The 13182-nt window shown below is 39.3% G+C and overlaps 1 protein-coding gene across 1 annotated transcript in view; it reads left to right on the forward strand.

Annotated features, from left to right (window-relative positions):
- Positions 1-8512, forward strand: part of LOC120224241 (dual 3',5'-cyclic-AMP and -GMP phosphodiesterase 11A) — a 217510-nt gene extending 208998 nt beyond the window's left edge. The window contains exons 7-10 of the mRNA XM_039222485.1: positions 1016-1091; positions 4738-4805; positions 5524-5616; positions 8331-8512. Coding sequence (XP_039078416.1) covers positions 1016-1091; positions 4738-4805; positions 5524-5616; positions 8331-8441 — 348 coding nt within the window. The 3' untranslated portion in view covers positions 8442-8512. The remainder of the gene's footprint in view (positions 1-1015; positions 1092-4737; positions 4806-5523; positions 5617-8330) is intronic.
- The last annotated feature ends 4670 nt before the right edge of the window (positions 8513-13182 follow it).

The raw sequence follows: 13182 nt of genomic DNA on the forward strand, positions 1-13182 counted from the left end.
CTTTGGGGATGAGCACTGAGTGTTATGTGGAAACTAATTTGACAATAAACTATTTGTAAAAAAAAAAAAAAAAAATAGAAGACATCTGGAAAATTATTTTCTCAGAGGAAAACCAAAACAATACAAACATAAAGTTTAGGTGTGTAAATTAACTTCTAATTTCAAATGTTTTAAATATATAGCTCTACAATGAATATTTAAAAATACTAAAGTACCTTTTTACCCCAATAACCATGATTTAAAACCTTGATATCTTACTGTTTTTCCTATAGTTTTGGGATGGCAGGTTGACCTTTCTCACTAGAACTCAAGGTCATATGAGCTCACTGACACCCTGTCAGTCTTTAGTAGCTCTTATCTAACAGTTCAGATATGGATCATTGGTTTTAATGTTACGTGGAGCTTATTACTGAATGATGTTTTTTGATCCTGGTTACTATACCTTCATATTTTAAATACATCATCTGACAGCCTTCTAGAGTACAGAGAGGAGATCTCTGAAACGCTACATGTATCATATATTTTTGCAACTTCAGTTTTTTGTATATGTTTTATACACAGTAAATTAGTGATGTTAAAAATATAGAGTATTAAAACTGATTATACATACTGCAGCATTATATACTCAAAACACTTTTACTAACAGATGTGCCCAATTGACCACTGATTTAATGAAAATACTTTAAATACTCAGGGTAGAAACAATTGCCAGAATTTTTGCCTGGTGGTATGATCATGATCGAGAGTTTTATATCCAGTTGTCTGTGGCTGCAGGGATTGGGGAAGGTAGTGTTGACATGGGATCATTTGGTTGATTCATGTTTGGTTGGGACTTGATCTCCTTGGGATGTTCATAGTGATGTTTTAAATGAAAAGAGACAGGTGAGCGTATGCATTAAAAAATAGATTATAATGTACCATTTTAAAGGTTATTTTTGTCTGTTATGAAGAGTGGTAAGCTGTAAGTCAGAAATGGGTAATGATGCTTAATTTTAATTATTTTCTTATATTCTAGGCTGACCAGATATCTGGTTTTCACATAAGATCCGTTCTCTGTGTTCCTATTTGGAATAGCAACCACCAAATAATTGGTAAGACATTACCTAAGTAGTACAAACTTCTTATAAAGGCAAGTTTACTTTAAAATACACCTTATCTGGGGCGCCTGGGTGGCTTAGTCGGTTAAGCATCCGACTTTGGCTAGGTCATGATCTCGCGGTTCGTGGGTTCGAGCCCCGCATCGGGCTCTGTGCTGACTGCCAGCTCAGAGCCTGGAGCCTATTTCAGAGTCTGTATCTCCCTCTCTCTCTGACCCTCCCCTGCTCATGCTGTCTCTCTCTTTCTCTCCTAGAAATAAATAAAAATATTAATAAATAAATAAATAAATAAATAAATAAAATACACCTTATCTTTTTTACCAGCTCTCCCCTTTAACACTTAGTCTTACCGAAAAGACCAAGAATTGATACCTGCTCCCCTCTTTTATGTCCAGGACTCATCAACCTATATTTCATTCTCTTGTGTAATCTCATAAGTGCAGACTCCTGATGAATCAACATTAATTAGAACAGTGAACAAATATTTATTTTTTTTAACCAAGGACCAATAATTTTGAAGTTAGAGGAGATCTCAAAAATCAACTAATAGAACTTTCTTATCTTACCTTGTAGAAATTGAGGTGGGGGTAAGTGTGGGGATATCACACCAAGACCAGAATAAAATCACAGAGTCAGTAGCAGCGTCAAAATTAAAAGTGAGGGTTTCTAACTCCTGTACACACTTCCCATTACATCTTTATGTTTACAGCTATGCTTTTACTCATGGAGTACATGCAAAGGAAAAAGAACATGTATTTAATAAAAAAAATTTTTTAATGATTATTTGTTTTTGAGAGAGAGAGAGATACAGAGTGCAAGCAGGGGAGGGTCAGAGAGAGGGGGAGATGTAAAATCCAAAACAGGCTCCAGGCTCTGAGCTGTCAGCACAAAGCCCAACATGGGACTCAACCTCACGAATGGTGAGATCATGGTGAGTTGAGCCAAACTCAGACGCTCAACTAATTGAGTCACCCAGACACCCCCAAAACAGGTAGTATTAGACATATACTGAGCATACATCTTTCTGTCTGGGTGATTCTGAAATAGGTTATACTTTGAAATAGGTTATACTTGACCTGGAATATGGAACTGTGGGCCAAAGGAGCTTCTAAGTTTTCTCTTCTTCCTTTTCTGCTTTCCCTCCCTTCACAACCTCAGTCAGGGAAGTATCAAACCTAAGAAAGAAGTCAGTGGTTAAAGTAGAGAAGTCATAAACAGTGGAGGCATTAGTTAAAATTACTGAAACACAGTTAAAACATGATTTTTTTCCCTAGGGGACTAGGTAACTAGTGCATCTATTTGCCTCTCTTTGCTTCCCTCCAACATTGCCTGTTAAACTGAAAGACACTTCTATTTATCAAAGAACTTAGTATTCTTTCAATATTGTCAAGACTTGAACTATAACAGAATTTTTTCATCAGTTTGCTTAATTTGCAGAAAAATATTGGTACATTAATGAACATAAAGAATATTCTAAGATTTGGGAATTTGAGCCCCTAGGACAAGGCACTGAATTGCATCTTGTATAGAGTTTTAAATATATTTAGGTTTAAAGAGAAGAGAAAGTCCATAAGAAGCACCCACGTGTTATCTGTCAATGTCCAATGGCAATCTCAAATCTAGTCCTAGCTTTAATTCCTTTCTTTTTAACTTTTATTTTATTTTATTTTATTTTTAATTTTTTTTTAATGTTTTATTTATTTATAGGAGAGAGAGAGAGAGACAGCGTGAGCAGGGGAGGGTCAGAGAGAGGGAGTCACAGACTGAAACAGGCTCCAGGCTCCGAGCTGGCAGTCAGCACAGAGCCTGACGCGGGGCCCGAACCCACGAACCGCGAGATCATGACCTAAGCGAAAGTCGGATGCTTAACCGACTAAGCCACCCAGGCGCGCCCCTTAACTTTTATTTTTCATTTATTTTGGGAGGGGAGGAGACGGCAAGCAGGGAAGGGGCAGAGAGAGAGGAAGAGAGAGAATCTTAGGCAGGCTCTGAGCTGTCAATACAGAGCCCGACTTGGGGCTTGAACTCACGAACTATGAGATCATGACCTGAGCGAAATCAAGAGTCAGACCCTTAACCAACTGAGCCACCCAGGCGCTCCATAGCTTTCATTCATAACAGTAAACATCTTTTATTCTTTCAAAATTAAGACTGCAGTTTGCCTATTACATGCTAAAAAATATGTTTCATTATATACACCTTCTAGCATATGATGACTTACCTCCCTAGTGGGAAGTTAGGTGTTTTAAAAAACACAAGCATCCTTTAGAATTACAGCTATTTTTGTTTGTTTTTACTAAATGGGGATACAAGGGACTGTTTTTCAAGATTGTTCACTTTTTCTGGTTAGAGCTGTATGTTTTGAGACATCTGGCACAATGCTGGAAATGAACTTTGGAAAGAGGAAGTGCACGTAAATTAAGTTTGTTAGAACTGTGTGTACCCCATTGGTAGCAGACAGCAGAACTACCCTTGCTTTGAAGGTTAACTGTGTCCTAATCCCCAGCACTTCTTGAATGTTCACTCCATGTGGAGCAATATGCTTTAAAACATTCAAATGTTATCTCATTTATTTTTTTACACTAAAGTTTATTTATTTATTTTGAGAGAGAGAGAGAGAAAGAATAAATCAGGGAGTGGCAGAGAGAGAGTGGCAGAGAGAATCCCACTGTCAGCATGGAGCCTGACATGGGGTTCGAACCCACTAACTGGAAGATCATGACCTGAGCCAAAGTCAGATGCCTCACCAACTGAGCCACTGAGACAACTTCAAACATTATCTAATTTAATCTTCATAACCCTCCAAGATAGTTAACATTTTAATCCCCACTTTACAGGTGCAAAATGTTAGTGCTAAAAATGTTAGGTGACTTGTTCAGGGTCACAAAGGTTGGTGGAGTTGAAATGTGAGCTGAGACAGTGTGACCCCACAGTCCATGTTCTTCTTAATCACTATGCCACACTGTCTCATTGAAGCACTGTGTTCCAGGGGATTGAAAAAAAAAAATATATATATATATATGCACACATGTGTATATATACACAGTTAATAATACTTGATTATAGGGGCGACTGGGTGGCTTAGTCGGTTAAGCGTCTGACTTTCACTTAGGTCATGATCTCGCGGTTCGTGGGTTCGAGCCCCGCATCAGGCTCTGTGCTGACTGCCAGCTCAGAGCCTGGAGCCTGTTTCAGTCTGTGACTTCCTCTCTTTCTGACCCTCCCCTGCTCATGCTGTCTCTCTCTCTCTCTCCCAGAAATAAATAAAATATTTAAAAAATAATAATACTTGATTATATATCTAATTGCATGTGTATATATGTCAGATATATCAGAGTGACTATGCACAGTCATTTTGAAAAGCATTTTTAAAGGAATCAGATTGATGCCTGGTAGAACTTCAGGCTTCACTGTGAGCCAGTTTGGATATCACAGCCTTGAAGATAGACTGCATCGCTATATACCTCAGATCCCCTCTGTTAAAGATGGCAGGCGCTAGACCTGAGATCAGAGGAAACCAGAGATTAAACCGAGTGTCTGATGTTACCTGGGGAGGTATGGAGTCAGCTGGGCTTATTATATTGTAGTGGCACAGTGAGCAATGCTGAAACTGATCACATAAACCAAACTCTTCCCACAGGAGTGGCTCAGGTGTTAAATAGACTTGATGGGAAAGCTTTTGATGACGCAGATCAACGACTTTTTGAGGTAAGAAATTTGTGAACCAAAGCTTATAGTCTGGTTGCAGCTTGCCAGAATTTGTCAAGAGTTTATGTATAGTTGTAAGACCTCGAGCCAGCTCTGCGAGGTGTATGGCCATCACTCTCCTTGGGTTTTCAAGCTTCCATTTATTCCCATCTGTCCTCTAGCTGGAAAGGTTGGCCTGAACAGGCTTCTTTATAAACTTTGCACCCTCAAAGTAGCCAACATGAAACCCCCACGATTATTTTTCTCTAGCAAAGAATATCTCACAGTTTCTTTACTAACTGGTTCTAAATCTACCTTCCTTCCTGTTCACATTTACCTCATGGGTATGCTCACTTGGTTTCCTCATCAAAGTATTTTATACCCTAGCCATTAAAAAGAGGTTTCTTTAGTTAAATGGAATGGAATTACTAAAATCAGTCCATGATCTAAATAAATTAAGAGCACATTTGGTAAGACTGTAAGTATGTTTTGAAATTTACAGAGTCATTTCTTCACAGTGACATTAAATTAATATTTTTTTCTCATGTGCAATGTGAGCTATAAAGTTGTTACATGACAATAGTAATTAAGAATTTTAATGTGCATATTTCCCCAAGGCCTACCTCTGTGCACAATAAAATTATATTTTCAGACCCATTTTTGATGAGTGCCTGCTTTCATATTAGATTATGCCAGTGAGTTATTGCAATTTTTAATTAGTGGGCTTTCTCTTTCCTAGGCTTTTGTCATATTCTGCGGCCTTGGCATCAACAACACAATTATGTATGATCAAGTAAAGAAGTCCTGGGCCAAACAGTCTGTGGCTCTTGATGTAAGTCAGTATTTATGTCTGAATCACATGCTAAAAAGGCCTAATTTTATAAGAGAAAAAAAAGCCCTTATTATGGGGCTTAATTTCTCAATTTTTAACTATCTATTCATTGGGCTTTAATTATTTTAGAGTCTTGAGTTTGACTATGATGAAAGCCAGAGACCCTTTCTTAAACAATGCTCATACACTCAAAATTTTACATGCAAGTTTAGGGAGTTCACAGACCTTGAAGGCCATCCATATACGTTGTACAGTTTAGATATAGATTTTATGTGTTAGGTTTATTAAAAGGAGTGATACAAAAATAATCTGTCAGGATTTTAAATGCATTATGAACTTATTTTGAATATGTATATATAGTCTGGAAATGCACAACTTCTCTTACCACAGAAGAAAACCTTCACCACAAATATATGTGATGCAGGCGGGGCACGCTGCTCCCGACATTATCCAGCTCCCCCACCACACACGTACACATCCCAACCGAGAGCTCCGACCTGTTTCCCAGGCCTGACCTGCATCTCCTCTCAGACTGAGTCCTAAAATGATAGTTTTCCCCTGAATCTCCTTGTTTTGACCTAAGACCTACTGTTTTCCCTAACTTCTCCTCTGTAGCCATTGAAATACTTATTAAGTAGGGCAGATAAAATGTCGATAATATGTGACATTATCTAGAACACGATAATATAATACATGTGCCATCCTTAAAATATTCTGTGTAACAAGCGAGATATTGGTAGAAAGATAAAACCAAGGGAGAGGATAAGCAGGTAACACCATGTACTTGCAGTACTCTGATTTAAGATTTAAAAGACCTAAAATTGGTTATTTACCTATATACTTTGCTACCCTTCATTAGACCTGGAACCCTGGAGGCACAGGGATTTTATCTTTTATAAAATCCTACTCTTATTCCCAGGGCCTAGCAGGGCACTTAGCACAGAGAAAGCATTTATTAAATGGTTTGGGGATTGTTGGAGGGAGGGGGGAAGGGAAAGAAAAGGAAAGAGTGGAAGAAAGGGGTTCCCCTACCCAATGAAAATGATTTTTTGTTTTTGGCGCTCCCTCAGAGGCCTGCTTTGTTTATATGTAATATCTTTACAACAAGGAATATAAATAATACCTGCAGAATGAATTAATAAATAGGTAAACTGTGGATATGCAACCAATAAGAATCACTATTAGGGCATTAGGTCTGTGTGCAGAAGTATTTTCACATCCTGGCTCTATCACCCACCTCAAGTGTGAGAATTAAATGAGATGATACAGGAGGAGACTTTAATACTCCATCAATAAAATTACAGTAATAACAATAGTCGCACTATTATTACTTGCAGTAATGTGTTTATTACTGAGAAATCACCACAGATTGTGAGAAAGAACAAAGGACAGGACTTTGGAACAGCAAATGTTGACATGACTCCTTCACCATCTTCAAATTTTGACCTCCACAGTGTTACCTCTCACTTTAAAGAAACTTCTGTTTCTTTAAAAACTTTAATTTAGAAACTTTAGTTTCTGCAACTGTAAAAAAGGATACACTATACACTATTCCCGCACAAACTCTACTTCATACTGTCGTGTTAGACTTCACACCTACAGAGCATTTCACATATACCCACATTCGCACTCCTCGCCCACCTCCTGGTAGCTCTCTGTCCTGCTGAGAGGGGGCTGGAATCAGTGGGTTGAGGCAGGAGTTGTCATTCACCGAGGAGAGGCCACACTCTGACTGGCACCATCACTGATCCTCCACCTAGAAAGTGCTGATACAACCACAGCATCCTCACCCGTGAATTGCTCATTTGGGTTCTTAGAAAACTCCGATACCCTCAGCCCTTACACACAAAAATTATTACTGACACTCCTAAACTCCCAGCCCAAGTCTTACGGCAGTCTCACCCTTTCAGGAGTTGCTCATATGTGAGGACTTGTATGTTCTGGGTGCTTACCCGATCAGAATTCTCGTGTTGCCATCTTGCTTTCGCCCCACCCCCCTACACTCAACCCCGACCCCACCAGATACCACATTCCCAACTCTAATGATCAGGTGGCATCCACCCCACTCCCTCATCCAGGAATGTGTATGCAAGAATATCCGGAAGGATTTCTTATCTCAGGGTTTTATGGTGACCAAAAATGATTTGTTGAGAGCTACTAAACCCAAACTCTGGAGTGAGATCTTCACATACTATAGTATACATTAGCTTCTGAGTGATTGTATATTTTTAAAATGTATGTATTTATAAATACCATCGATGTATGTGAATAATATAATTTTATGTGAATATTTCTATTAAAAGTATATATTTATAGCCAGCTTATTCCAATAAAGGATTTAAGGTACTTTATAGGAATGTAAATGATCCAACAAATGTTTTAAGGTAAAATAGTGATGATGATGTTAATAACAACAGCAACAATAATGGAAGAAAGAGCGTGAGGGGACGCACTAGGCAGGGGGCAGAGCCACACTCGGTGCCATCCTTGTATCCTCTCCTCCTCCCCAAGAACATGCGGTGAGCTTCTCCTCTTTTTCCCTTGTGGCTAAGGGAAGATTCCTCACTTAGATCTGGACAGGTTCCTCTTCCGTTCATGTTGTCTCACTTTTACTTAATCCTCTTCAGGTTTTTTTCTGCTTGATCTTACATAAGATCTTTGTCTAAATGTAACTTTACCATCCCTGTAATATTTTTGCAGTGTGTTTTTTTCAGCTGGCAACAAGATTGAAGGGAACTAATCCAGCCCCCAGTGACAATAACCACCCCAGAAGCCTTTCCCTCCCCAGAAAGCACGCACACATATTTCATGGCCCGGAGAGGTAATGTGAATACATTTTTTTTCCCGCGTGAGACTCTTGAGAGACAGCACAGCATTCTCTTGTCTTTTAAGAATCCTTTCTTTCAGCCGTTTTTAATAAAATACCAGCTTGGTGCATTCTCTGGAAGTGTTTTCCCTATTTTGTTTGGGAAGTTTGCTTCTTAGGGATGCTTGCTGAAATGTCCAGAGCTCACTGGAAGTACACGTCTAAGGCACACCTTGCTGTGTATCCGTATCCCCTGCAGGAGGCTGCTGGCTCTATGCGAGCCAGAGGCAATGCCGGAAGAAGATTTAGAGCCACGTCTTTGACGTTAGTCTGGTCATTTTAGCCAGGACTGAATCTGTGTTCAGTTGCTGTGGGTCTTAGGCAAGCTGCTTAACTTCTCAGGCTCAGTTGTTTCACGTGTTAAATGGGTTTGGGAAGAAAGGTGTTTTAACAGTGCAATAAAACAGTGCAGGGAAAGTATTTAGAGAGTGTTTAGTTACTTTTAGCATTTAATAAAAGCTGGCTATACTATTAACCAGAGCACTTGCTGCCCTTAATCTGCACTGAGTTCTGCATGTTCCGCCCAAGAATTGCTTATAAAACTGCACTGATTGAGGGGCTGGAGAGGAGATGTAATTTTTTGTCCTTTTTATGAGGAAGATCATTTCCTGCTTGAAGTGCGAGCTGGAAACAGATCCCCGGTTTCCTAGATCCTGAGCACATCCTTTGTTCCACCACTGAACATCCCAGCAGCATTGGAGGTATAGCTGCTGTGCTCCAGTGAGCTGCTGCTTGCCGCTGCCCCCTATTGTTCGCCCCTGCCCCTTACTGCTTGCCTCTGCTCCCCACTACCCTGTATGTTTCTGCAGAAAAGACCGGACGCCATAAATACAGAATTGCCCATGTTAAAAATAGCCATGCAGGTCTTCAAAAGCTGTACATCACCAAGGACAAAGCCTTCCCAGCAGACCTCCCGTGCTATGGGGTCTCTCCCCTCCCTATTGCCACATACTGGCAACTTCAGCTCATTTTAACCTATCCCACAAATGGTGAAAAATAAAAATATAACCATATGATATACTTTCTACTTTTTTGGCCTTTAAAAAATGAAGTGACTAATACATTGTCTGGATTTTGTTTAACAATTGAATTATAAAACATTATTATTTTGATTATTGCTTTTCTTAAGTTCTTATAATTTAGTTATGTAATTCTAATTAAAGGTCTTTTCCTAAATATATAAAAATAAATAATACTCTAAGACTCTTAGAGAGTAGAGATGCTCTTAAAGCTGAATAATGAAACAAAGAGGCAATTTTACTATCATTTTTAATAACTTTAATTTTATTATCCTGATTTCCATTCTGTCCGAGTGCCAAGAGCTTCACGGGAAGTATACTAATGTATGTTCACATTTTCTGAGTGTAAGAATCCTATGATAAAAGGGGAAAACTGCACCTGAAATTCCAGAATACAGAGAAAATACAATATAAATGGAAATCAGAATATTACTTCTTCATTTTGAACACCAAGAATTGTCCTTTGGGGTGTCTTTCATAGATATTGCAAATGAAGGCTTGCTGGATACTGATGAGAAATTTTCCGGAAAATATAAGTCCGTGTGTTAAGGGACACCTTATACCCCTCTATGACCAGACGAGGGAAGGGATGAGGGTCAGGCAGAGGGTGTGGAAAGGGCATATGAGTCAGGAGTCAAGCCCCATTTATTCTACCTCCCCAAAGCCTCTCCCATCCATTTCCTCCTTTCCAATAGCCACAGCAGCCATTCTACTTATGGGCTTCCTTACCTCTTGACTGAACAATCCTAATAGCCATTTATCTGTTCTTCCTAAACCATATTTCAGATTGCATCATTCACCCACTCATGGATCCTAAATTATTCTCTCATTACCTATCCGAGTACAAACTTCCTGGCCTTCGGGGCCCTTTGAAATTTCATATCAAACTATCTTACTACCCCTGGATCTCATGTCTCTCTTCAAAGCATTCTATGCTACTTACAAACTCAACTACGTCATAGTCTACAGATTAGCCACCTGCTTCTCTGCCACGTGATCTCTAACATCTTCCCCACTTCAGTTATTCTCTGTTCCAGTTATGCCAACTCCTCTCAAAGTTGTTCTGTCATTCAAAGCTCAACTTAAATGTAATCTCTTCTGTAAGTCTTCTAATTTCATGCTTACATGCTCCTGACTTGATCCTTTGTTATTGTTTACTGTGAGTTTGTATGTTTTCCTCTGCTAGAACAAGCTATCTATTCTCTGCTATCTATTCTTTATTCCTTTCAGTGGTTTACCTATAAAACAAAAAGTATATTGAATAAATGAATGCTTGCAGCCACAAATAATTCTTCTGGTCTGCCGTGTCAGCATTCCAAAAGGGAAAAGTTCAGGCTGTGATGGTAAAGGTGACAGTCACCGTAGTGGTAGTCCTGCTGGTCACAGACTTGCATAGCACACCTCCGTATTCCCTTTCCCCTTTATAGGCCATGAAGACAATTGTTTCTGTTTACTTATCTTAGGGGAGACCTCTTCCAAGATATCATCTCCCCTTGGGTATTTCCTTCTATGATAATTAACAGGCTAACCTGGCTTCCTGAAGATAAGGAAAAAGGAGAGAAATGAAAGAGATGATTCTGCTATATGTAATATCCTAAGTTCCAAGGAGAGAATTTTCCCTAACTGGCTGATTGACACAACTAGACTTAGGATGCCAACAGAATGCCAGTCCATTATTTTTCATCCCTCTTCCTTTAGAACTACTCTCTGGAATCAAACTTCTCCACTCCTGGATGAACTCTCTAGTATATTACATGACTCTTCTGACACACTCAGGTATGTTAAATAGCCTCTGAGCTCCTCTCCTTCACTTTTATTAGAAGCTATGATCAGGAGAAGGTCCTAGTGGGCTTCCTTACTCTTTACCTCCTCCCCAAGACAGGCATAGAGAGCAAGATGGAGGTAGGATAAAGGGTGAAATCTTACTCTAACCTGGTTTCAAGGCACTCTGCGTCAAGCACCAACATTCTCTTTTTATTGTGAGTTACTTTCAAAAATTCTTCAGAAAATTCTGGAGTCTAGGAATCTCCTATTGGCAGTCCCTGATGTGGGTTTACCTCTCCTGACTGACAGGTTATAATCATCTCTCAGGCCCTGGCATCCAATGGCCCATCCAGACCCTTCCTCAGTGGGGATCATATCACTCCTTCAGGAGTCCTCTTTCTTAGGGTCTATTTTTGTTTTTCTCTTTTAGTTATTATGGTAAAAAAAAAAAAACACAACATAAAATTTACCATTTTTAAGTGTACGGTTCAGCGGCATTAAGTACATCCACAATGTGGAACAATCATCACCACCATAGATCTCTGGAATGGTCTCATCTTCCCAAACTAAAAGTCTGTGCCCACGGGACACTAACTCCTCATTCCCTTGTCTAGCCCTTGGCAGCCACTATTCCACTTTATGTCTATGAACTTGACTCCTCTAAATACCTCATGTAAGCAGAATCAGTATCATGTAAGGAAAGTATTTGTCCTTTTGTGACTGACTTATTTCACTTACCATAAGGTCTTCAACGGTCATTCATGTTGTAGCTTGTGTCAGAATTACCTTATTTTTTAAGACTGACTAATATTCCACTGTAAGAATATACCATATTTTGTTCATTCACTCATTGCTTCCTGGTCATCACGTATGGTCAGCCTAGGCTTAAAAAGGCTGGATCACAGATCCATTTGGCCCATGGACAGCCACTTGTCTTGGACCATTGGGCTGTACAAAGCAGTCCTCTCCTCCTGCCCGCTAACCTCTAGAATTTTTAGGCATGAATCAGTAACTGGTCTCTGGTCCCACACCACCCTCTGGGAAATACATATAAGTTCTACAAGTGGTTTTCTGGAAGGAACCCTTAATAAACTCTACCTAATTTTCAATATTGGGTCTTCTGAATTGTTTCCATTGTCTCACACAATGCAGAGATGGGCAACGAAGCACCTTAGCTTGAAGGTAGCAGAACTAGTTTGGGGCATCTTCTTTCCAAGTCCTGTATTGATAGCCTCGATGGCCTACCACCTCCCTTTAGAATGCAGTATCTGTTGTTCTCAACTATAAACTCAGACAGAAAGAGTCCCATTTAAACATGCTGTTATCGGGGCACCTGGGTGGCTCAGTCAGTTAAGCATCCGACTCTTGAGATTTCAGCTCAGGTCATGATCTCATGGTTTGTGAGATCAAGCCCTATGGGATTCTCTCTCTCTGCCCCTCCCCAATTTATGCACTTTCTCTCAAATGAATAAACATTTTTTAAACAAATAATTAAAAAGTAAACATGCTGTTATCTACCAAAATGGCTTTCCAGACCAAGTTACTGTCAGACCATGATCCAGTGATTGTCCAAATGATAAATGTCTACCCTTGGAAAATCCTTGTTTATTTGCAGGTTCAATGGATATAGATTATCAATTAGACCAAATTCAGCACATCAGCAGAAATGGAATTGTTCCCATTTGTAAATTCTTCTTTACTGAAAACATGTTGTCTTGTTTAAACACTTCTTTTGAAGAAAGGAGAAAAAAGGAAGCTCAAGTGAACCACTTCCCCGAAATGGTTATGTGGTCATTAGTTTCCCATTGTAGCCACTACTACATTTTAAGTAACTTTAAAAACTAACACTTTGGAAGCTATTCTCTGTGAAAATTCCTGGCTCTTACTGAGCTAGTTTATAAATTACGATCTAATAAT

Source organism: Hyaena hyaena, unplaced genomic scaffold (genome assembly GCF_003009895.1).
Source record: "Hyaena hyaena isolate Hyena2069 unplaced genomic scaffold, ASM300989v1 scaffold_1137, whole genome shotgun sequence".
Taxonomy (NCBI): Eukaryota; Metazoa; Chordata; class Mammalia; order Carnivora; family Hyaenidae; genus Hyaena; species Hyaena hyaena.